General features: G+C 47.7%; 1 protein-coding gene across 4 annotated transcripts in view; it reads left to right on the forward strand.

Annotated features, from left to right (window-relative positions):
- Positions 1 to 735: 735 nt before the first annotated feature.
- Positions 736 to 24,831, forward strand: part of Vsx2 (Visual system homeobox 2) — a 59,031-nt gene continuing 34,935 nt past the window's right edge. For all 4 annotated transcript variants that reach the window (XM_043431674.1, XM_043431676.1, XM_043431675.1 and 1 more), the window contains exons 1-2: positions 736 to 2,872; positions 16,239 to 16,280. In XM_043431674.1, the coding sequence (XP_043287609.1) occupies positions 2,383 to 2,872; positions 16,239 to 16,280 (532 nt within the window). In that variant the 5' untranslated portion in view covers positions 736 to 2,382. The remainder of the gene's footprint in view (positions 2,873 to 16,238; positions 16,281 to 24,831) is intronic.

The following is a 24,831-nucleotide window of genomic DNA, read 5'->3' on the forward strand; positions in this document are numbered from 1 at the left end:
TTCGCACCGTCACACTCCGAGGGCGAACGAGTGCACACAGAGTCACACAGACGCGGAAAAAGAGAGTTTCCAAGCGGAATTGACGTATGGTGGGCGCGTTTTGCCCGACGTCGAAGTATACCCCGGGTGGGGACGTGACGCCTGAGACTGCGATCGTGTGCGTCGGTCTCTTCCTAAGACCGTTTCCAGCGGAGAATTGGCGCCCACGCTCGCGTCCCCGCGTGTTGGAAGCTTTCTCACGTCTGGTGGGCGCGTTTACGAGTCGGCGAGGCGGTGTGCTAGCCCCTGCCGGGGAGGGTGTATTCCTCGGGGGATTCGGTGCGCTCACCCCCCGCACGAGGACGTCGCCCCAGCTTCCTGGAGGGATTCGAGGCGGGGATAAATGGAAGGGAGCTCCAGAGGACACCCCGCCTCCTGGCACGACGCTCCTCGCCTGCTTCTTTTCCTCGGCGAAGGGCTGCTCGAGCAAACCTCGCCCTCTGTGGCACCCTAGCTCTTATACAGCGTTTTTCCTCGTCTCCGCGCCCGCCGCGTCCTTCTCCGAACCACCCGGCGGGATTTAGCATATCTATATAGGAGCGCCTCGCATTCGTTTCTCTCGCTCCCTCTCCCGCAGCGGCTTCGCTCCCCCACGCTCCTTCTCGTTCAGCCCCTCCGTCGGGCGTCCCACCCCCAGAGCCCGCGACAACCAGCAGCCGAGCAGGCTCTTCTCCTACGTGGCTCCACCGCGTAGTTAACCGTGTGCTTGGCCTGGCGCGTTCGGGCGCGTCTCCACTGCGCCCGGTCTCTCTCTCTCGCTCTCTCTCTCTCTCTCTTTCTATGTTCCTGGCTTATTCGACGAGACACCCCCGTCAGCGGGCTCAGTTGCCGATCGCACCGACGACGACGCGGTACGACGCGGCGCCTTTCAACGCACTTTTACCCGGAGTATACACCTGACCTTCGAACCTCGATCGTCTCGAGAATACAATACTCGTGGAAAGCAAATGTTTTGACCGCATCGATCGAGATATTCGGCGCTCCGCGACGACTCCCTCGTCCAACGATCTTCGCTCCGAATCAGCAGACGGACTCGACAACTCGCGAGCCTCCTTCAGGCCGAATTGACATAAAATTGTGCGCGAGTGGCCTCACGATCGACAGAGCCCACCAAACAGTGCGGTGATTTCGTGCTTATCATCGAATATATATATTTCTATATAAAGATCCTTGTGCGCGTGCGACTGTGTGTGTATGTGACTATTTTTTTATGTATACACGTGACTGAGGAAAGAATGCTGCTGCTGCTGCTGCTACTGCTGAAGATATTCTCGGAGGAGAGAGCACTCCCGGCAGAGACTCCGGGACTGAAAGAGTGAATGGAAACCCCGGAGCACTGGAAGGGGACCTTTCTCTCTCTCGTACCGGTAACCCGATCCGTGCGATCTTTCAGTGAGTTTTTAAATAATAGCAGTGGCTCGCAGGCAACGCTCTCTCTGTTTTTTCTCTCTCCCTCTCTCTCTCTCTCTCTCTCTCTCTCTCTCTTCCCGGATAACCAGACGAATGGGTCGTCGGTCCTAGCGGATCGGGGAAACAAATATTCCGGGGAAGGTGCGGAGAAAAAACATCGAATTCGAGTGATAAAAGCTCGAGGGAACCGGAGCATCGAAACTGACAAACGAATAATTGCGCAACGAAATTCGTCCTTTTTGTTTTGATCGAAGGAGCGATCGATCGAGCGACGAAGAAGAAGCCTGAAAGAGGCCTAATTCCACTTGTTTTTCTTTTGGCCGTCGCTCCCGAGAGCCAACGCGGTTCGTCGAGGAAAGGGATTTGCGTGAACGCACTCCGCGTACACTGGCGGTTGACGCCCTTCGGTTGCCGTCGCATCGGAACGAGAACCGCCGACGACGGGGCGAATTAGCTCCGAGTATTGGGAGCTCTTTGATCGATTTGGGGCAGCGAGGACCTCGTCGCGGTCATTCCGGAATTTCATGGGTTACGGAGGTCTATGAAAAGACTCGAATGACTCGATGATTAAACGCGGAAACTCGTTCAACGCGTACCGAGAGTTGGCGCAGCCTTCCGAGAAACACGCCGGCCCGTCGGTAGTCGGATCCGGACTCGTCCTCCGAATTCTCAGTCCCCGGAGACTCGGCTCTTCCAACTGATCGACCTGAGCCTCGAAACGAGCCCAACGATAAATGCAAATCATCAAGGAATCAGCGAGACCCGGAAATTGGCTACGCCTCGCATCACCAGAGTAAATTAAAGCGATTCGCTATCCCCGGCCCGCCGGGAAAGGCGCCGCCTCGATCACAACTCATCCGCGATTCCATAAATTTAATTCAAAAGCGATGCAACATTGAGTCAACCACGATTCAACCAAAGAAGGAGCCCAAGATGCCGCAGCGGTCGCCGTTCGCGATCCAGGAGCTTCTGGGCCTAAACGGTACTGGGAATGGAAACGGCGGCGGCGGAACCGGTGGCGGCGGCAGCGCCGATCGCGGATCCCCGCAAAACTCCCCGACCGCCGGAGTCTCCGCGGTTTCTTACGCCCCGACGGCCCCTCATCACAAACTCTGGGACTACATGCCCAGCCTGACGAATCACCTTGGCAATCTCGGCAACTTGGGCAACCTCGGCAATCTCACTGCCTCGAGAATGGCCTACTTGAATGCTCAGGCTGCCGTCGCAGCCGCTTTCTTGCCTCCCCCGCACCCCCACCCGGCCCACCACGTTCCGCATCACCAGGTGCATCAACCTGGACAAATCACCGGATCCTCCGCCGTCAATGTTCACCCTGCTGCCCACGGACAACACGTTCTTCCTGGCACCGCTGTCTCGGCCAGCCATCATCAACACAGTCCGAATCAACACACCACCGCTCACGGTAAGCTTCTCCGAAGAAACTACTATACCAATGGAAATTACAAAAACTGCAAAATCCTTCCCTCGCAATCCTTTAAAAATACGCTTTTCAAGCGTAAACTTACAGCACGGCATCGAACTATTCGCTGAACATTTTTTCCTCCATTCTCCCGGATTTTATACTCGAATTTCCTGCCACGTGCGAGTTCCTGCTGCGATCAAGTGCGAGAAATATATCAAAATTCATTTCTTGGGCCTCCTGTCAAAATTTCGGAAAGGAATGGACATTTTTCGACTCGCTTCTGCTACCGACGAAAAGGATTGAGCTTTATTTTTAGAGAAGCTCGCACCGATTCGTCTCGCGATTCAATTTTTAGGGAACCTCTCCAACCGCGACGATGGAATAACCCCAACGATTCAAGAACTTTGCATTTTTTCGATAAATTGGCACACCTAACAAAACGAGGCTCAATTGATCGAGGAGAATTGAACGTTTTTTCAGAATTGAACACCAAAGCCATGCAGCAACGTGAAAAAAGTAAAATTTCATGCCCCAATTGGAACAATGAAGTTTGAACACATCGAGTCTCGAAGCCTCTCATAAATTATATGAATAAAGATCCGCGGTGCGTTGGCGCGCTCGTCGTAAATTATCGTCCTCGGCTCTGCCGCGTATCGTTTTGTGAGGTGTGAAACGAGCACTTATAGTCGCAAACTCCGCGGGTCTCTATCACTCAACAATGTAACGAATATGCGTGTGTATCCTACAGCAATTTATACATTGACCGTGTGTTTGTACAGCGCGCCGATGAGGGATATATAGAAAGAGAGAAAAGGCCACTCAAGATCGCGTTACCGTAAATCGATACTCTTTCTTCTCCTCGCTCGTATGTGTGATTCGTCGCTTATTCCAAATGCTCTCTTACGAGACTGAAACGTTGCCGGAATCCAATGCCGCAAACGCCCCGGGGACTCGGCTATTGTCCACTAAACACGAAAATCATCAATTTTTGTGGCGAATCCCTAGCCCAAGCCAGCTGGCTCTGAGAGCGTTTATTTCTCACCGATAACAGCCGCGCGCGCCGATGCCCAAAAATATCGCTCGATTCTTTCCGAAATTTGGGAAAAAAAATTCTTCTCCTCGTTCCTCTTCAACGGAGGAAGAACCGCAATTTGTTTTATCGAATAAATGAGCCGAATTTTTAACGTCGATTGCTCAGTGGATCGAAGCAAACGGGCCTTTGGGGAGTTCGGCTGATTCGGGGGAAAAATGAAATGGAAAAATGGGCCGAGACTCGAGGAATTGAGAACTTTTGGAGGCAGCAGTGGATAGAGTGAGACGGAGCAAAATAAACAAACGTAGCGCATTAAAACGTGTGGGATTAAATATAAATTTCTATGAAATAGAGAGAGAGGAGAGGGCGAGACGTTTTTTTTAAATCTCCAAGCTACTCTCCTTTGAGCGTTGTGAATAATTAGTGGTATAATGAGTTGAGTGTTGGGCAGACCTGCAATGTCTCACCAACGACACAAAGGGCTGGGTAGAAAAAAAACACGGGCACACATAAGAAGAAGAAAAAGAAGAAAAAAAAAAAAGAAGGAAAAGATTTTAAAAACGTAAAAATGGCCGCTCGGCGTCTCTCCACTCCGAATGGGTTCTCAACCCTGCGCTTGACTCGCTCTCTTTTTCTCGATCGGGGGGAGGGACCCCCTTTTCACTTCGGCCCCTGCGTGCGAGCCTTTAATCCCATTAATCTTTCTCTCCTCGAACGAGTCAATTTGCGCGTCGAGGAACGCAAAGGAGTGCGAGGCTAAATGAGGACGAACTGGCTCACGCGATGAACCGAATTGAAATTAAAAATTTCGTCCATCGAGAAAAGAATTTTGAAGAGAAAAAAAAAAAAAAAAAAAAAAACAACATGGGAAATGAGTGAAAAATGAGCTGCGAAAGGAATAATCGATATGTTTTCGAATTCACAAGCTTCTCAAATCCGTTCAAACGCTTTTAAATGCCCGGAGATAATTGTCGTTAAAGGTAAAAACGAGCGAGGAAAGAAGTTGGTGAATTTTGAGAACGATTCTCGGATATCGTGTTACCCCCCTCAATGACGAGAAGGTACAAAGCTTGCGAGCCTTCCATTCAAACGTCACTCCGGCACCTCTTCTCACTCCGCGTATTGACACACACACGCCCTTAAAATTCGTTTGCGTACCCATACACACGCATTTCAGGGGTTAGAATACACACGAATTTTTGTTTCTCCAAGCACTTCTGGTCGTCTTCGCGCTCCCCGGATCGCTATTTCTCTCTCTCTCTCTCTCTCTCTCTCTCTCTCTCTCTCCCTCTCGCCTTTCGTGCCTTATTTTTTCTTCGCGAAGCGAGAAGCTCTGGTATAGACTTGGAACCGCGTATTTTTGTCCTTCTCAAGCGAGGAATTAAACTCGCTGGAAATAATGATTTCGAATGGGCCCGAAGCAGCCTGCCATCGATCCTGTTTTTGACACGCTTCCTCTTTCTCGCTCTCGACCTCTCTTTTTCGTCGATTCGGTTGTTTCGCCGAGCGAGCCAAGAGCTCGTTTCGCATTGACCAATCTCGCTCCTTTTTCCGCGACCTCCGGCGTGCCCCCGAAAATATCCATTCGCGCCGAGGAAAATTGATGCGCGACGATGCCGCTAAATCCTCGACACTTTTACTCGATTACACTTTTCCGAGTGCAAAATTGTCAGGATTTTCGGCTCCGAGGCCGGAGAATCGCAGATTACAAATTGTCGAAATGATATATATAATAAAGGGAAAAGCAGAAGCGAGGGAGGCACGAAGTGGGCGGAAACTTTCGTACTTTATGGGATCGCGTATAACACTCGGCTGCTTTCTCGGCACGTTTGAAGTTGGCAATCAACGAGATTGCCTATCAACGCCTGAGAAACCTGGCCAGCTTTCCCTTCTAAGCGTCCTAGCCGCGCGAGCGCGCGCCCTCGGTCTCTTTACCAGTGCGCGGGCGACGACGAACGCGGAGCCCTCTCGCTCGCACCCGCACTCGCCAAGACGAGATCTTCCGCGTTCTACAACCCTCTTCCTTCGCCCTAACCTCTCCTTCGCTCTCTTTCGATTCCACGCACTCCCTTTCCGCCCCTCTTGCCCCCACCAGCCCGCCGTCCTGCTTCCTCGTCTCTTTCCTTCGCGTTCTCGTTCGCAAGTACAAAAAACATTTGTACAAAACGCGCGACAATCGACTCTTGTTATTGCTGTGCCCGTTCCTTTCACCATCTTTTTGCTCCCTTTCGCTTTTTTCACTCCTTTTCCCCCCGCCCCGCCCCCGGCCCCGACCGCGGCCTCCCTCACTTCACCGCTTCAACGCTAAAAAACTTAACGAAAAACTTGCGCACCCTCGCGATCCTCGTTACTTGTTACGAGTGTCTCACTCCTTTGTTTATTCATTCTTTCAACATTTTTTCTACCTCGGTGGGCGCGCGAGCGTGCCGCTCGAATCGTCGTGCTGGTGCGGAAGGGTCTTTGCACGCGCGCATCGAGAGTTATCGAACTCATCTCTGGCTCGTTCGACTCGAAAAATTCGAGTTATTCTCAAGTTGCTACGCGGATCGAGGCAACGCCAAAAGTATTGGAATTGAATTTTTCTCGGGGAATAATTCTCACATTTTTTGCATTCGGAGAAATTTCGATCGATCGTGTGTTATTTTAGTAATTAGGCCCAAGTTGGAATCGAGGAGCTCCGTGGAGGCTAAATGAGCGAATTATTAATTCTTCGGAGCGATAAGCGCCCGCACCCGCGCGCGCGCATTGTTCGCCCGGGAGAGAAAAAAAAACTTCCAAGTGCTTAGACGCGCGAGGCTTCGGGGGGTACACTCGCGCCCACGCGCTTGAGGAAGGTGTACGGGCGACGAGGTGAGAGAAGCAGCGAAAGTCGAAGCGCGATATGTTGATCGCCACCCTCATCTGAGAACCCTCGCGCTTTTTTTACTCTCGCGGCCACTTTTCACCGGCGCCTTAGCCTCCCCCCCCCCCCCCCCCCGTGCTTGTGCAAGCCTCTGTATGTCGCACATGCTCGTCGAGTGGCAATAGAATTCAAATTAGCCTTCTCCGATGCATCGATGCCTTGGAAAATCGAGGCTTTTTCACCCTTCGCTTCAGGGCTTGTTAAACATTCGCTATATTTTTCGATGGTACGCGAGTTAAAATCACTCGCTTTGTGCCGCGGCTCCCAACTTTGCGCCATTATTTTGAGGACCTTAGAAAACGAGCGGAAAATTCTTTGGCGAAATTTCCCAGCAGTTGAAACGAGCTCGCGGCTCTCGGCTCGCGCTCGATAAAAAACTTGGGGACTCGCGATCGACCGGAGATTTCGCAATTCCATTATCCGCCACGGAAGTTGATAATCGTTTGATTGGAATTTTCTCGTAGGAAACTCGCTCCTGGGCTATTTTCGCGGGGCATGCACGAGGATTTCTCAGCAGCCGATTACGCGGGTACGAGTTGAATGAAATTAAACAGTTAATTAAAGCACCGGGAGGCGGAGGAAGAGCCGAGGAAAGGAGAGCACAAACGAAAGGACGCTTGCTCTCGCGCTCCCCGCCCGCCCGCGCTCTCCTCCTCTCTCGGCAAGTTAATTGAGATTCTTGGGAGATTTGTCGCGTGCGGAATGTCTTAATTTAGTCCCTTTAACGTCGCAGTGAGGCGCGCGCGCGCCCGCGGCTTAACAACTTTGAATAATTGGATAACACTGGTGCCCGTCAAGGTGGACTGTGAGGAAGAAAAAATGGCGGCAAACCTCTCCGCAGTTCCATCCTTTTGCGCCATTTTCATTCGTTTTTATCCGAACCAGAGGCTAAAATTTCTTCAGGAAACGTTAGTTTTTCGAGGGAGTTGCTTTATTGCTACGTTGAAAGAAGAGGCTCCGAGAAAAACTGACATTCAAATGAAACATTAATCGAGCCTCGTTCCCACGAGCTTTTCCCAAGAAAGTGAACAATCCGAGTCTCGGCGAGACGCGCGCGGGGGCGGAAAAGGGTGAGAATTATAGCCGGAGGCGACACGAGGGCTCGTGGTCTCTCCCGATACGAATTTTCCACGCCTGGTCAGCCACAATTTTCCCTTATTATTACACTTATCATCGGGCGGACTCGCCCCCGCGTCAATCACGCCGACGTGCGCGTACAACACTCGCCCTAATCGCATAATCCGTTTTGACGAATCAATTTGCTCCTCGCGGAAGAAATTCGGCCAAAGGAATATCGAAAAGGAGATTAAATTCATCGACCCCCCCACAATCTTCTGTTTCAATCGAAAGCCCAAAAAGCATTTGGAACGAAGCAGAATTTTTGAGCGAATCGCGATTGGAAATGAGCCAGCAGGTGCTCGCTCTCCAGGGCGACCAAGAAAACAACGTTTCCACCGAAAAAAATGTCTAATCGACGGAAGTAGATGCCACAGCGAGTGTCAAAGTGGCCGGCTCGAACGCCCAGTTTCGGGACTTGGAGAAATATATGCGCGCATTCGAGTTTGTATATATACGCAGCGACGATTATCGAGGCCCACCCCAAACGGTTTTGAGGCACGAGAGCGAGGCAGGAAAAATGCATACAGGAGCAAGATTATCGATCCACTTGAGACTGCACAATGGCAGGCTCCGGGAACGCGTCATAAAAAAGTAGTGTGCGCGCGGATGCATCAATGGTCGATGCGGCACTGGTTTTGATCAGGCTCGGGCTCCCTCGTGCTGCGAGCGTGCTTCAATGGACATGTGCGTGCGCGTACATTGCGAGTCGGTATATGTCGTTGTTGAAAAACAGACGAGTAGAGATGTTGGACCATACGATAAACTACTCGCATTACTTCCAGTTACATATGCGGGGCTCCATCGGCGCGGTTTGGTGCTGCTCGCGCTCTCGCCTTCGTGTTCGCATGCACCGCGGCTTAAAACAAACTTGAAGGGAAATACATATCGATATTGAGAACGAAAAGGTCGTAATGAACCGGATTAAGGAGTTACGGGCCTCGAGAGCTCGGAGCCTTTTTGTTCGGGAGCCCTTGACATATGTAGCCCTTCGCCAAGTAAGCCAGTCGCAAGGTACACTCTCGTCGGCGGGGACACCCGCACCTCGTAAATCTTGCTCGCACCCCCGTTTGACACGCGGCCCGCACGGAATGGGAGGCGAGAGGCGCGACTCGAGGTCGAAGCAGGGGCGCGAGCGAGCAAGTTTTTTTTACCCGAGTCCCATATTATTTAGTTGGAAGACTAAAATTGCCGGGATTTTGGCCTCGGGACAATGGGGAATCGCGGATTTTTTCTCGCGGCCCGGCCCGCGACCAATTTCTCCAGGGGTGCAAATGTTAAAGCCGAAACCGCTTTCGGTAGAAAATGCGTTGGCGCACTCGCGGTGCCGGGCGTGCGCGCCCGCGAGCCTCTTTCAAAGCCCGAAATTCCTCGGGCAGACTCGCGCTTCCATACTCTTCTCACCCCCGATCCCTCGACGACTAAATGAGAGAGACGAGAATAACAGGATTTCGGGGACTAGCAACGACGGCAACGCGCGCCGCACGAGACTCGCGTAGACTCCCTACGCCGAAGCTACCCCTACCGGGCTCCTTCCCACCCTCCAAAGCCCTCGGAGACCTGCGGGGACGTTAATGAAATAACACGGGAATTAGTCTCGGACATTACCAGCAAACTATGTCCATTACCACCCTCCCCAACCCGGGCCTCTCACACCCCGTCCACAAACTCATCCCCCGCCGCGGCCACGGGCGTTCTCACCCCCTGCGAGCCTTGTTGCACGAAACTTTGCCTCGGTAGATCGTTCTCTCGGAGCTTAACGCATCTGACAAACAATGAAAATGGGTTAAGCAGCCCGAATTCACCTGCAGAAGCGCAGAAGCCGTCGAAACTTGCGCGCTCGAGTTGAACCTTTTTTATAACAAAATTCGAGTACTCGGGATCGGGATTTTTCAAGGAGAAAATATGAAAAATTACCGTCCGGTAACGCGATAGTGCGGTTACGTGCTGCAATTCATGACGCAGTATTATGCGACGAAAATAAAATTTTCCTATAAACTCAATAATTTCTATATATCAAAAAATTTTATCTATTTATTTTTTTTTATTATTTTTTATTATTATAAAATAAATAAATAAATCGTCGTTGAAAGTAGGAAACTTTTACCGGAGTATAGTAAGTAAATTTTGACCTGATGTTGAATGTCTCGAACACAAGCTTACAAATTGTGTGAAATCAGTGATATTTTACCGAGTATTCCATTATTTTATATGTGAAAGGAGTGTCCGGTGAAAGGTGCCGTAATTCTGAAAATTATATCAATATTTATTTCGAAATATTGGACGAGCCTCGCACGGTTAATTTAACCGCGCTGCACTGTGAACATTTTCGGGCGAATGTTTATTGGGATTGAGAATTCTTCATAATTAACATTTTTTTTTCTATTGCGAAAAAATTGATTGACGATTTTTACAATGATCGATAACGCGCGTTTGAGATTTTCAAATGAATTAACAATTCTGGATGGCGGGGCATCATACCCGCCAAAACAAGCCACATCACTCGAGCCCATGATTGGACTAAATGTTTATTTAAAATATGACGATAAACGAAAAAAAAACAATTCAATATTATTCTTGTTAGAAAATAAGAAGTAAAAATGAGGCTTATTCTTGAAAAGATCGTTCAAATGGCAAGGGTCGTGTAGGATATTTTCATACTTCAGGACAAGGACATTTAACTGCGATGCACGGTAAAATTCACTACTTTAAGGTATTTCTTTCACGAACCCGAACTCATCTCTACAAAAAATTGATTTTAATTTACAGTAAAGTACAAGTGCATGCGAATAGATTAGCGAAATTTCAGGTCAGGTTATCGAACATTTAATGAAGAATCAACATTTCAAAAATCATAAAATTTATACGGGAGCTTACGGAGATTCCATCATCGCGACATTTCTATTCAATAATTCGTACACCGAATATCTCTAAATTCCTGATACAAACTGCGTCTCACGGATAGAAAAAAATGTAAGGAATCCATAGCGATGATAAAAATAAAGGGTTGTCGAACGTTGAAAAAAGATATTAACGATAGAAATTGGAAAAATGACAGAAGCAGAAGCGTTTGCCAGCATATATAACAGCGACTACTCAGAGGTTAGGAATCAGTCCAAATTTTAAATATTAATTGCTTTTTAATAGTCTCCGTGTCGTCTCGCGAGCGCCGTGATGCCGCTTCCCAAATGGGGCAGCGGAATGCCTCGATCCGTGGCCGTTTTTCCTTGCGAGGCTCGCAAACAGGTGCGAAACGAGGTGAATAAAAAAGTGAGAAAAGGGGGGAGAAGGAGGAAGTGCGAGGATGACGGAGCATCCGGCGACACGGTATTGCGGAATTTGGTGCGCGAAGGGGTTGCTCTCTCCCGTTCGTAGACGCGGAATCGGCGAGAAAAAGGAGCCGAGAGCTCGCAGCGGCTCAAAGTGTACGCGCCCGCGGCACGCACACTCTGCGAGATTTCGCGTTGGAAGCTCGCTCGCTCGCCGGATCATTATAGCTTGGCTCGCACAGACGCGCGCACACGCGAAGTAGTTTGTGCGCGGAGCTTTTTCTTCTCCGCTCGTCTCGCTCCCTCCAGGCCTCCCCGCGCTTCGACGTTTCTCTCTTTCTCGTGCGTGCGGCGTGCGCGTTTCGAGCGAGCGAGCGCGTAAGTCGCTCAAATTGGTATGGATTTCCAGTCCAACACCTCGATTGTCCCCGACGTGAAGAGTCCTTCGGCCTCGCATACATGAATTCACGCCTCGAACACACTCGCTCTTCTCGGTATAGGACGCCCCATTTACATGTATATTGAAAGCGCGCGCGCGCGCGCGCGTATACGCGCCGATCGACCGCTCTTATATTCGCGCAGCTTCGCGAAGAAAAGCTCTTTTCTATGTAATTCTCACGTTCGGCCTCCGCGACGAACGCTTTTCTTTCGTCGTCGAAAGATTTTCGAAAAATATTGCGCTCTCGCGCCCGCGGTCCATCGATGCTGCGGTTAACACTAACGTCGTTTCCGAGTGCGTGCAAATTCCCTTTTACCGAGGTACAATCCCCGTGGAAGGAGAGAACGCGAAAAAAACCGTGAGTTTCACCCTTTCCGGATGAAATCCAACCCTCTTTACTCCTCCGCTGTCTTCTCGCTCCTCGGCGAGGTGCTGCACAATGCACCGTTAGAGTCGCATCCATTCCCGCCGCCGCACCTTCGGATCCGCAACGCGTGTGTCTCGATTCATCTCGCCCCTGCTCGCCTCGCTCTTTCCCTCATTCTTTCATTGAAGCGCTCCGACGAATGTAAAACTACACCGAGATTCGGCATATTCTCGGGTGTGTACGCGAGAGCGTTTTCATTGTGAGAAAAGCCCCTTGTGATAAATGAATGGCCTATTTGAGGCGGGCGCGCGCGCGCGCGCCCAGAGTCTTCGCTAAGTAGCAGCTTATATCGCGAACGAATTCTCTTTCTACTCGCGCTCGTGGGTACTCACACGTTCGTGTTGGGATGAAACAAACAAAAATGCCGGCGGAGTATATGCGCGCGGAAAAGCCTGAAAGAGGGCAAGGGAAACGAGCTCGCTTCGTACACGCGATGAAAAAGGTAAAAAAGCAATTGAGGAATGAGTGAGTGAGGAAAAAGGCATTTAAATAAAATGCTGATTGAATTAATTGCTGTCTATAATAAATGCTCAATGAAGACATGCGTGCGCGGGGGGGGGGGGGGAGGGGGGCTCCGCGTGAATTGGGCACGTGAGATCCGAGACGCATTGAACCGTCAAAAAGTCCTCGATTCTCACTTTCACCTCATTCAATTAGATTCCAATTAGTCAAAAACGTAGCGCGCCCACGACCAAGGAATAATATAAAAAAGGGAGGCGGAAGAGCAGCGGCTTTCGTGATCGAAACAAAAGTGTAAACAAGTGGCAATGAGAGTGGTGAACACGTTGCGCCCGCGCGGATATACATGCACTTGTGCCCTTGGTGAATGAACACGCGCGATTTTATTTATTTTTTTCACAAGCGCCAATGTGCGAATTCACCACCGCGCATTTGATACATCCAAGCGTATACACGACACTCAATGGAGCGAGGCGCGCACATAAAAAACCCAATGATCAACGCCTATTGAACACGTGATCAATTAATGCGCACTCGAATCCTCGCTACATTAAGCCCGATCTCTTTGCTCTACGAATCGAACGAATCAACGAATCATTAAGAGGCTCAACGACGCGATTCCACCATGCCGATGTTTACTACGTTCAAAGTCCGACGAAATGAAGGGAAAAAACGCCTTTTATTGGTCAATCTTTTGACTCGTGAATCACGCTTATTTGTTACTTGGAGAACTACGAATTATAAATTTTTTTTAAAATGCATTTTTTTTGGTCTATTGCGACGCGAACGATGCAAACTTCGGCGTCAGATTCTCCCTCCTTTTCCTGGGCTCGAAATTCCTTAAGGTGCTTCATCCACGGAACGATTTTCTTAAGAAAATGTTGAAATTTGCACAGAGCTCAAATAGATAAACGTGCTTGAATGTGAAGAAAAATACACATGCGTAAAAAATCGTTTATCTTTCCATATAACGAATGCAACGCTTCTCACAAAGTTTATGATAAACGGACACAATAACAACGAAGTATATAACGAAGGTTTGGGAAAAAATTCGAGACGATTGTCTTGCTAGTAACAAAGATATATTACCTTAAAGATTTAACGAAATTTGCATTTGCCTCGCGCATTTGCTTATTTCGGCATTTTCATTCTTCCCGGCTCGGCCCATTCCTGTCACGCAGCCTTCTGTCTTTTTGTTGATACTTTTTTCTGTATCCCTTTGTGTTTTTAAAATAAAATAAAACTATAGTATTTTTGTGAAATAGGAAGACAGTCAATAACAAAGGAAACGAATGAATATATGGAAGGGTGGACAAAAGAGGCTAAAGAAGAGAAGGGCATCAGGGAAGAGTTGATAAGGATGTCAAGAGGAGAGATTAAGGTTCAAATGTGTCAGTTTTTTAGAGAAGTAGAAACAATATGTAAAAAAAAAGTGAAATGTAAAGAAGGAGAAAAGGGATATGCTTGTATAATTACTTTATAAGAGCACATGTATAAGCAGTATAATCTTTGTAAAAGGCCACAAAGGTCATGCAAATAAAACTCATTACTACTAACTATATAGTATTTTTGCCAGAAGATAAGTTGCAAAAACATATTTACAATTTCGAATAAATAACTTTATGGCATGAATTTAAAGTGTTTGCATCTTTAATTAGGGAGTAAAAATCGATCCGATTGAGACGCCCGTAAAATACGATGCTTCGCAGACGATTTACCTTAACGACGAATCCGGTGCTCGGGTTGGAACGTTTTTATCCAAAAATCACTTATCGAATGAGAGAAATTTCGATAAATAATCGTCTCCGGGGTTTTGAAGGTTTGTCAGCTTTTGAAGAGCTTTGTACTAGCTCTCGACGACGAAAATCCTCGTACATAATACTAATAGGGACATAATAGGGTCAATAGCGGTGAGCCTCGAGCGTCACTGCTCGTACACAGGCGCGACGTAAAGATCTTGTCAAAATACTACTCGAATGTGCCTATTCACCGAGGGACGCGGGGCGACAGGGATATGCGAGCACGAGGAAAGTAACACGAGAAGATCCGGAGAAGTGGATTTTTCTCAATGGGATCTTGACGGGGCTCACCTCACCGCTATTTTCCTCTCTCTTTCTTTTCCTCCCTTTTCATTTGACGCGGGCAGCAGCCTAGCATTTGTTCGGAAAGCGAGAGAGCCGCCCGGCTCTCTCGCTCGTGGAATTTAACACGAGTTTAAAGAATCGAAAGGTCGCTGGCATTATGCGCTTTTTGGAAAAACCATCAAACCCTCGAGAGCAGCCTCCACACGGGGGCACATGATTGAGGTCTCGGTTTCGCTCGCTCCTCCTCGGACCCCCCTCAACCTCGGGATCGAGACTCCGGATTTCATTGTCCCGAAAAAATATGTGCTCGAGATACCAGCGACACGCGCTTCTTATACGCGCTGCTTCGGCGCTTTTTTCTCTCTCCTTTTTATCGGTTAAGTGAACAATTCTGCGGAAATAACACCCCCCGAGGGGAGGGGGGAATTCGATACGTTTTATTTCCTGCTTCTCGCTCCGATTCCTCGTTCCTTCCTTCTCTCGCGATCAATTTGATGGATAATTTGTCTGGATTCCTCAAAAAAATGATGTCTCACGAATCTATGGCGAATTCTTTGACGCTCCTTGAGCGTTGGCTGGAAGTTGGGAGGAGTTGAAAAATCGCAGCTGGGGCGTTGGGAAACCGGAATTCTCGAGCTTCCCGGCCTGAAAGTGGAAGCGAGTCGTTTGAGTCTGCGGGGCTAGTTTTTGGGTTAATTTATCAAACGAGCCGGGTGAGGCTCCTGATTTTTTTTTTTCCTTTCCAACAAAGCACCGTCGCGAGGGTATCGCGTCGTGGATTTTTGGACGCTGGCTCGTTAAAGTCGTTTTAGGGTGGAAGGAAGGAAGCTCGAGGGGGGAAGTCAAGTTATTTCCACCCTCTCGTCGTTGGCTCGCGAGTCTGCTCGTGTTTTCAGCCCCGAAATATCTCGAGAGAGTGAGGCGCGACGCGACTGCCGGGCGGGGGAGCATTCACCTTTTTACTCGAAAATCAGCCCCCCCCCCCGATAGATCGAGAATAAAGCGAGGGTGCGCGAGCACCCGCGACGGAGAAACAGCAACTCGCGACTGCTTTATTAGAAAATGGCCGCAACGTCTTAATGCTCATGAGAAGAGAATTTCGGCGGAGTTGAGAAAACAGGGGTGGAAAGATACGGAAACTCCTTCTTGGCACCGCTTTCGAGCGGCTCAATTCTCGTCTTAAAACACACCCCGTCCAACTCCCCAACCTTCCTGCTTTCTCCTCTCGAACACTCGAGTCCAAGAAGAAGCAAAAGAAGTCGTCGAGGGCTCTGCGTTCTCGTTGGAAACGAGAAATGATCCTCGCTCCCCTTTTGCGCTTCTTTATCCCTCGAAGAACGGAGAACTGCCAAGAAAATTGGGGTGTAAGGATTTTCACAAGCTTTCGTAATTCACTCGCAACAACTTCATACATTTCGACCCTCGCACCATTCGCCTGCTCGAGGGGCGAAGCATAATTATCGTTTTTTTCCTCCCAATAAAATGCTGCTGCTCCTGCTGCTCGACGTTTTTCGAGGTTTTTCTCACTGATTTTTATTGTGCTTAAGATATCGTTGTTTTAATTGAAATTTTTGTTTTTTTCGTCCATTCGATCGATGGGGAACGAATCTAATGGGAAAATGATTTTGTGTTTGCAGGATTCTCACAGTCCAAGAGCTCCTTCCAGAATTCCAGTCCCGGTAAGGCATTTTAATGTTTATATTTAAACTAAAGGATGACAAAGTTTTGAAAATTGTGGCTATTCTCGCCTGGAATGGGGGGGGGGGGAGAACAAAAAAATGAAAATCCGATTTTGACCTTAACGAAAGGTTTTCCCTCTTTTGACATTTGGGAGCTGCGAGGGGGAGGGAAAAGTGAGAAGGCAAAGTGCGAGGGGATGGAAAAACATCGAGGTCGTTAAAATTGGCGTGAATTTGTTCTCACTCGTCCCATTATCTCATCCAGGCTAAACGCACTGGCTCGTCTCGAATTTTCTGCTGCCTCCAGATGGCATCCTCGACTACCATAATCATCCACCAAACGCAAAACACGAGTTTGGGCCCACCAAAAGGGCGTATGTCCGAGAAAAAGACACTGCGAACCCTCGGAAGCCAAACCCTTACGATCACAAAGCCTCCAAATGACGTCAGCAGAGAAAAAAAGATGGAATACTCATTTGGTATTCATACGAGAACTCACGAGAAACACTCGCCGATGAATTCCGATTTTTCCGGGCCATTAACCACCACGCTTCTGTACGCAATGCATCCCAACATCATCCCCCAAAGTAATGTTGTTTGAAAATCGAAAAGACAGCTTCTACGTGCATTGCTCATCGCCCCGAGTTTTCATTTTGTTATTATCGTTTCCATTATTTATTCGTAAGACCATAAATTTACGGATGAACCCAAAATTTTGGGTTTTCGAATTCCTCGACAAAAGTGTCAACATTTTGAGGGGTCTGCCCTAATATGGATTATCAAAAAATCGATTTTGTTTTTTATTGCATTTTTCGAAAATATAAAGTTTCATACTCAAATTTTACAAAAATCTGAGCAGTCCAAGTCTACTCTCGAGCAACGTTGGCTCGGCTGTCTGAGCCCGCTGATACGCACCGCCCAGTAGGCTACCTTTTTTTAAACGCGTTTTTCTCAAAATTACGGTTTTCGACGGCTCGTTGATGAAATCTCCGAAACTGTTGGACCGATGCTTACCAAAATTTTACCACGTGTTTTCTTTACGACTGTAGCCGTGGCGCATGTCATGGGAATTTTGAAATTTTGGGCGGAAACATTTTTTTTTTCCAAAAAACGATGAAAAAAAAAAAATAATATTTTTTTTGCCCCGTCTAATTAGGGCAGACCCCTTGAAAAATCGTAAAAATTCACTGATTTGTCAAATCATTCGATTGATCGTTTCCTCGATAATTTTTCGACACTGCGAACGGTTTTTTTTTTTTTTTTTTTTTTTCTGAAAATTGAACGAACGATCGAGAAAATTGTTCGGATTTCGGTTTTTCTTTACTGTAATAGCCCCATCGCGGTTTAACTTATATTTAAAAAATTTTTAGTTTGCTCATTTGGGAACGGAAGTTCGATCCGAACGGAAATACGTTGGGAAAATCGCTCGAGAATTTGAGTGGATGGCTCAGGTCGCAGTGTAAAGCGTTTGTGGAATAATTGGTGAATAGATATATCGTGTTTCCTGTCAAAACATTACGGAAAAGCCGCTTCGAGGGACAACGCAACGTCGCTCTTGGCCCGAGCTCCGAGCACGCCCCCCGATCGTGTTCGATTTTTCTATTCAGACGCTAATCGAGTAACCGAAGACATTTTTTTTTCGCCAGTAATTCGAAGCCACCGTTTTGCCACTCCGGCAAATCGAGATGCCTCTCGATTATCTTAGCTTTTTTCGTCCTTGGAAAAGAGATAGAGAGAGAGAGAGAGAAAAAGCAAGGATTTTTAAAAACATGATAAAATGGAAATTTTATTCCAATGAAAATGGATAAAATTAAAATGAAATCCATTCGATAATTGCAAAACGTTGAAATATTATTATAATTGAAATGAAAATATTTTATTCGAACAAAAATTTCCTAAAACCATTTTTTTCACGAAATCGTATAAATAACTGGTTTTCGAAACTTTAATTCAATTTCTATATGAAATTATATGATACCTCTTGCCTAATTTGTCGATTGAAAAGCTTGCTGACGTCGATATTGCTGAGGCTCGAAAATTTACAGAGCTGGTTGGATCAAACGAAAAAGACATGTATACCAAAACAGGGCGAGCGGCGCGCAGGGTCAATTTCTATACGTACAGAGCACACGCGCGTCAGTCCAATTTGTTGGTAAAGGGAAAAAGCGGGAGAGACTTGAAGGAAAAAGGAGTGAATCGTTGTCGAGGCGGCTGATGCGAGCGCTTACGGGGCTGGAAAATTGGAAAGGAAAACGGAGAAATCCCCTAAAAGGATTTGTATGAAGAGAAGCGGAGCCGCGGGACAAGTTTGTACTTCTTTCATCGATTAATCGCGAGCGCCGAGGCAGCCGCGAATTTAGCGGAGTAAAAATATCGGTAAAGACAGGCGAGCCTCGTTGAAAATCATTTTCGTTAAAGTTTCGCTTGAGATTTTCGCAAACTTGCAATGAGTCGAAACAAAATTTGAATTTCCGGGCTTTCATGCGTCGAAAAATGTCCGGAATTCTGTTCGACGATCTTCTTCCTCCCACTCGTTAATGAAAATCCACAAAAAAAAACTCTCGCATAGAGGCAGCGGGGAAAAATCTGACGAAAATTATGTCAAGCGTCTCTTTAACGCGGTTTCTCCCGACGCCGCCGAGAACTTCCTGTCGGATTCAATAATCTCGTTTCCCGAGCAGGTATCGATTTCATCGTACCGTCGGCCAATATTCCAACTCGCGCTATACCCACCGGCACTCGCTCGTTTTTCAGAATGAATGCGAGATTAAAAAAAGGGCATGAAACCGGAGCGAATCGCGGCGAGGGAGCCAGATTTTCGAGTCCTTTTCAATAAAACGTCAAATATTTGTGTGCTCGTTAATTTTTTATTAGAGTCGAGAATTTCGATCGGCGAATATATTTCACGGAGAATAAAAGAGAAGAAAAATTATATACGGAAAAATAAATCGCCGCGGTGATTGGGAGACTCGAGAGTGAAAAATCCTCGTCGACCTCGTCAGGGCTCCGGGATTTCGGAGTCGCAACTCCACCAAGACACTCCCGCTCGTCATTGATCGCTCCGTTCTTCGGAAAGTCCTCGTCTCTCTTCATTCCAGAGTCACGAAGGGAGAATTAGACGAGCGCGAGCATCGACGACGACGAGCAGGAGGAGACGCGAGTGGCTCCCAGCAATTTCTCTTTTTTCTCTGCCGCGCACTATATTTTCGAGTAGCCAAATTGAATTTTATTGATGCAGGAAAACTGAAAAAGCTCAAAAATCCGATAAAATCGATCAAAAAGCTGCTGAGCAGCTTCGCCACAATTTTGCTAATGAAAAAGGAAAAAACGTTTTTTTCTCAACTCGCGGGATTTCCGCCGTAGTTCGACCGCCAATTTCTCGGGGCCCTGACCACCAGAATTTTTCGGTCTCGTACTCGATATGTCAGCACCCGGAGAAGCGAGGAGAGCCGGGGAGAATAAAAAACGGGTGGAAAGAAGGAGGCGACGCGGGAGGGGGGGAAGGAAAAAGTTACGAGGGGGTAGTGAAAGTGTGAAAAAAAGGGTGAGTGATACGCGAATAGGCACAGCGCCGCGGCGAAGAAGCAGGCGACAAAGATATTAATTAAGAATTAACACGGGTACTGCAAACCACCCTTAATTAGTAACAGTCAGGCGCCTGAAGCACGTCGCAGTCTTTCTCCCTCGCTCTCTTGAGGTAGCGAGCGCTCGTCAACCCTCCGGGTGATTCACCCGAAACGAAAAATATGTGTACGCAGAGAGCCAAAGCACGTATGAATATGTATATGTTTTCGTGTTTTTTTTTTTTTTTTCCTTCCTTTTTCCCGCTGCGCGGATTCGACGGGGACGCTTTTACGGCTGTGAAGCCACAAGTCTACCGTGTCAAAATTCCCGAATTCATCGACAAACGTCGAGTTTTTATCGTCCCTGGGATCCAGCAGCGAGGACTTCGGATCGCTATTTTTTATCGGATTTCCAAAATTTCTCGAGAGGAAACTCGTGCCGGAATTGTCGGTGTCACGATTCCCGACGAATATTTTGCCAACACGTTTTTTAATGATCCTCTGCCTGATGCACGCACTACTGTTATTTCATTAACGAGTCAATGGGGGAGCAAATACACCAAAGAAAATCAATGTTGCGAGTAATTACCCGAGGTAATTACCAACCTGCTCAGCGCCCGTATCATCCCGCGTTGTTGAGGTTAAAAAAAAAGGCGAAAATAAAACGCCTCGGAATATGTTTCCTCCCGTGAAATGTGCCACGCGCTACGACGATGCTAGGCGCGCGGCGGCGCGTCATAACGAACTAATCACTCCGTCAAACGTTCACGGCTTCGTGTAATTAATTAGAAAATTTATAATTTCGCTAATTACCTCGGCATTTTTTTGAGCTTCTCGCTATAATACAAATTGTTGACGGTACCTGCCGCCGGGACACAGTCGTCGCTTTCCCTGTTTTCGAACAGCCCCCCCGCGCCTCAACGAATAACTTTCAGAGGCGTTCTGGATCGAGCTCTCCCTGCAACAGTTACGCTGACGTATCGCCGACGTCACGGCGAAACCTGAGAAAAGCTGCTGCGAGAGAGCGTCGGCCAGAGCTTCGAAAAAAGCGTATAAATAAGTATCTTTTTTGTCCCTCAGACGCGAGTAAATATACCGAAGCGAGGATCAAAGTTTTTGGAGTGAAAAAGCTCTCGTCAGCTCCAGTGCCAATTTCAAGCTCCATTCGCGTGTCCCGGTCCCGAGGAAATAGCCTGCTTTAATCCAGAATCTCGTCCGCCAGGATCGCGACGCTACGAGATTATACTCGCGTTTTTTGACCGCGCCGAGTTTTCTCCGGCTCACTCGAAATATGGTATGACGTCACGCCGGTGGCCATTTTGGCTCAGCTGGTCCCTCGCGACAATAAAGCGAGATAAAAAGTAGTGCGGCGCGTCACGTCCTGGCGCAATCTCCATGTGGCTTTCGCTCGTTCGAGAGAGCGCGCGAGACGGAGCCGAGGTGGAAGCGTTGAAAGAACAGCGGGAGAGAGCCGGAGCGGTTGCGTGTGCTCTCTCGTTTTACAATGGGCAATGCGCGCCGGTGAGAGGCAAAAGTGCGAGCGTGTGCGCGGTGCCAGCAGCTCGGCTAGTACGTCGATATAAATGTATTAAGGAATGGCACACCGAGCACACATTTCGAGTACGCAGAACGCGCGTATTTTGTTCGGAGCAACCCTTTGGCTGCGCCCCAAAGAGCTGCTGGAGGCTGCGAGAGGGGCTTGGGGAAGAGACGCGGACACGCACATGCGGACAGAGGCGACCGATGAGTTTGGTTTCTCGAGAGGAAAAGCCAGAAGTGCTCGTACCCGAGGAGGATGAGAGAAGCGAGAGGGCGAGGCAGAGCCGCGAGCGAGGAAGAAAAGAAGCCTTCCACCCCTCCGAAAAGTGGGAGTTTATATTTTGACAGGGGATGGGCGTGGTGGCGGCGCGAGGGCCCAAATTTTCGCTCTTGAATTTCGATATCCTTTCCCGAGGAGCGAAACAACGAGTTAAATATATATTATTGAGCAAGGGTTGCGCGGGGGCTGGGAAGCAAAAAACTGCGGACGAGGCTCCGTGACATCTGGGATCCTTGAAGGCGATCCTTAACTCGTGGAAATATCGCCGGTGAATAGTGCGCGTCGAAGAGATTTACTTATTCGGTAAGCTTTATCGGAAGGTACGACGAGAGGGTCGAATTTAAGGGCTCGAGATATTCTCCGCACCGGCGCGGTGAGAGAAATATATTATTCCTCGGCAAAGCAAATAATGCCGGAAGGAGGCTTCCTACCCTCGACTCCGTGTATATTTGTACATGGATTTTCGATATACGGGGTGAAAGGCTACTGATAAAAAATAATAAAATCAAACGTCAGAGAGAAAGAGAGCAGAGAAAAAAAACGAAGGAGATGTAAACTCGAGTGGAAGTTACGAGGGATGAGGTTGACTCGAGATTCCAGCGATGATCCACCTTCTCGAGCTCTCACCGTTTTTTTTTTATTTTTTTTTTTATTCACACTTTTTATCAACTCACACCCAGACTCTTACCCCTTCGCTAGCCACTCTTCTTCGCTTCTCCTGCTCCTCCTCGTCGCGCCTCCCGGAGGAGAGCTGCGATCGAGCAGCATCCCAACGGAGGGAGAGAGAAAAAGATAAAAAACGAAATTCGCTCTCTCGCTCCCACGATACAGGAAGAGGAAAGAGTTTTCGCGTCGTTCACATCGAGCCAGCCTCTCTCTCTCTCTCTCGATCTCTTGCTCTCCGAAGTTGCTTCGCAAGAGGGCCAAAGTGCGCATAGAAAAAGTGTGAGTAATAGAGAAAGAGGATCGCTCGTACATTGTGGGTTTAGGGTCTCATTGTGCGGGATGCCACTATGGGCATTGTCACCTTTTCAACCGCGCAGATTCACACCTTTTCACGGCCAACGCCGGATTTTTCCACCAGAGAAACCCATCCCGTTGCTCCCCCCACCCGAACGCTTTGTCGACCGGCTCCGCGCGATCCCCGCGGTTCCATTGAGCGGAATGACGGAGCAAACTGAACCACCGGGAGTTTTTGCAAAAATCATGAAAGAGATATGAAAATTTGAAAGTTTTTATTCTGTCGTGATAATCGTTGCACATTATTTTCGAAAGAAAGCGCCTGCTTTTTTTTCGACGCTCCAATTTTCTTCATGGCTTTGCTCTCTCCTCGACGGTGGAAAGGGAGAGACAAATATTGGGTTATTTTTCATGCACTCAAGCCCAACGTCTATATTAAGTTTTACACGTTCCACCCGGTGCATGTGCTCTTGTTCCGGTGGGTCTGGCAAGCTGTGAAAAAAGATGCGGAGAGCGAGCGAGACTGGCGCCAGGGAGCAGGGTTGATACACGAGAGCGTCGGTTCATCCGCAAGACGGAGTCCGAGCTATTGAGTTACTCCAAAAACATCGGCGGAGCGTCGTCACCTCGAAACTTTACACGTGTCGCTCTAACCGAGTAACCAAGTGACGACGCGTGAACGGGGCTCGCTTCTCGTTCGAGCCTCCAGAATCGAGAATCCATTAAGTTGCTGCTCGACCCCAAAGCGCGTGTTTTTCTTCAACGCTTTACCCTCGGGTCCGATCCGCGCACTCGCGGACAATGCTCGCGGGGCGTAACCCCAAAATTTTCGAAAAAGCTTCACACTTTTCGAAACCTCGAAGATTTTTTTCTTACCGTTCGAAACTTCGGCGATCGCGAAACGGCAGCGAGACGAAAACGAAGGGAGAAAAGTCCTCGTGGAATTGGATGCTGGTCGATCCTGAATCATCTCGCGAGAGAGAGAGAGAGAGCAGGACATTTTGTATTTACTAAAGTCCCCGCTTACTAATTATCTTTCTTTTTCCATTCCGTAACTTTTCCTCAATGATTCTTTTCGCTTGCCTTTTTCCACGTGTCGCATCCATTCGCATACTCGCACAACTCTCATTTTTCTTTTACCGCTCTATTTATTTTCTCTGAGACTCCTTCTACTCTTTTTTCCAACCATCTTTTCTAGTCCTTCTACCTCCGCCTTCCTCGTGTCCGCTTTTATTTCGCTGCACTCGCAAATGCCTGCTAAAGTTTCCTCTCGCGTTCCTCTCCCACGTTTTCTGCATTCGCTTTCCCTGTGCCCTTTGGATCTTACCCTTCCCATGTCCCCACGCCTCATCCTCCTTCACCGCCTGATGTCACCTCAGCGTCTTCTCGCTTCTCATTCTCAAATCTATAAATTGTATAACCACTTTATGGCTACAGGAAATGATGCTGGGCATGGATCAAATTTTGAATCATAAGTTTAATATCTATCATGCTGTCGTATTTTTTCTTTTAGTTATATAGAAAAGTCACGTTTCGTGCAAAGGGCGTATGTCCGAATGTAAACAAACGCTACTCAAGTCTTTCTGACTCCAAGCGACTAGAGTGTACCGAAACACTCGATTTTAATCGCCTAAATCATCATATCTCGGGATCGAATGAACGGATTTACTTGCAACAAAAGGAACAATTGATAGAGAAAAATGGAAATAAAACTATCACCAATTTTCAGATTTTTAACTGCAATGGTTTGTCCGTGAGAATGGTTCGAAAAACTTAATGACGTCATAAATCGATATATTCGCGTATACATAAAAGGTGTTGGCTTTTCTTTTACACTCTCGTTTTTTTCTTTTAATACTTGATTTGTTTCTGTAAAGCTGAGTCTGTAATTATAGCTGTTACTTAAACTTGGCTCTCTTTCTAACTCGATCACCCTTAATCCAATCTTATGCTTTAATCTTAGCTGTAGTTTTGTACATTCGATATTATTATATTTGATGGTTAAAGTTATGTCGGTATTATCAACTACAATTAACCAACAAATAGTTCACTGAATAGTTAAATCTGAAATTCTTTAGTTTCACAGATTTTTCTTCATTTCACGTCTATTTTTAGTTATATTTTTATTTTTTCTATCGTTTTTATATCATTGCCCGAAATAAGGTAAATAGGGCATAACAAAGTTTCATCATCCTCGCCCATGTTTCTT

The sequence above is a fragment of the Venturia canescens genome, chromosome 11 (genome assembly GCF_019457755.1).
Source record: "Venturia canescens isolate UGA chromosome 11, ASM1945775v1, whole genome shotgun sequence".
In the NCBI taxonomy this organism is placed as follows: Eukaryota; Metazoa; Arthropoda; class Insecta; order Hymenoptera; family Ichneumonidae; genus Venturia; species Venturia canescens.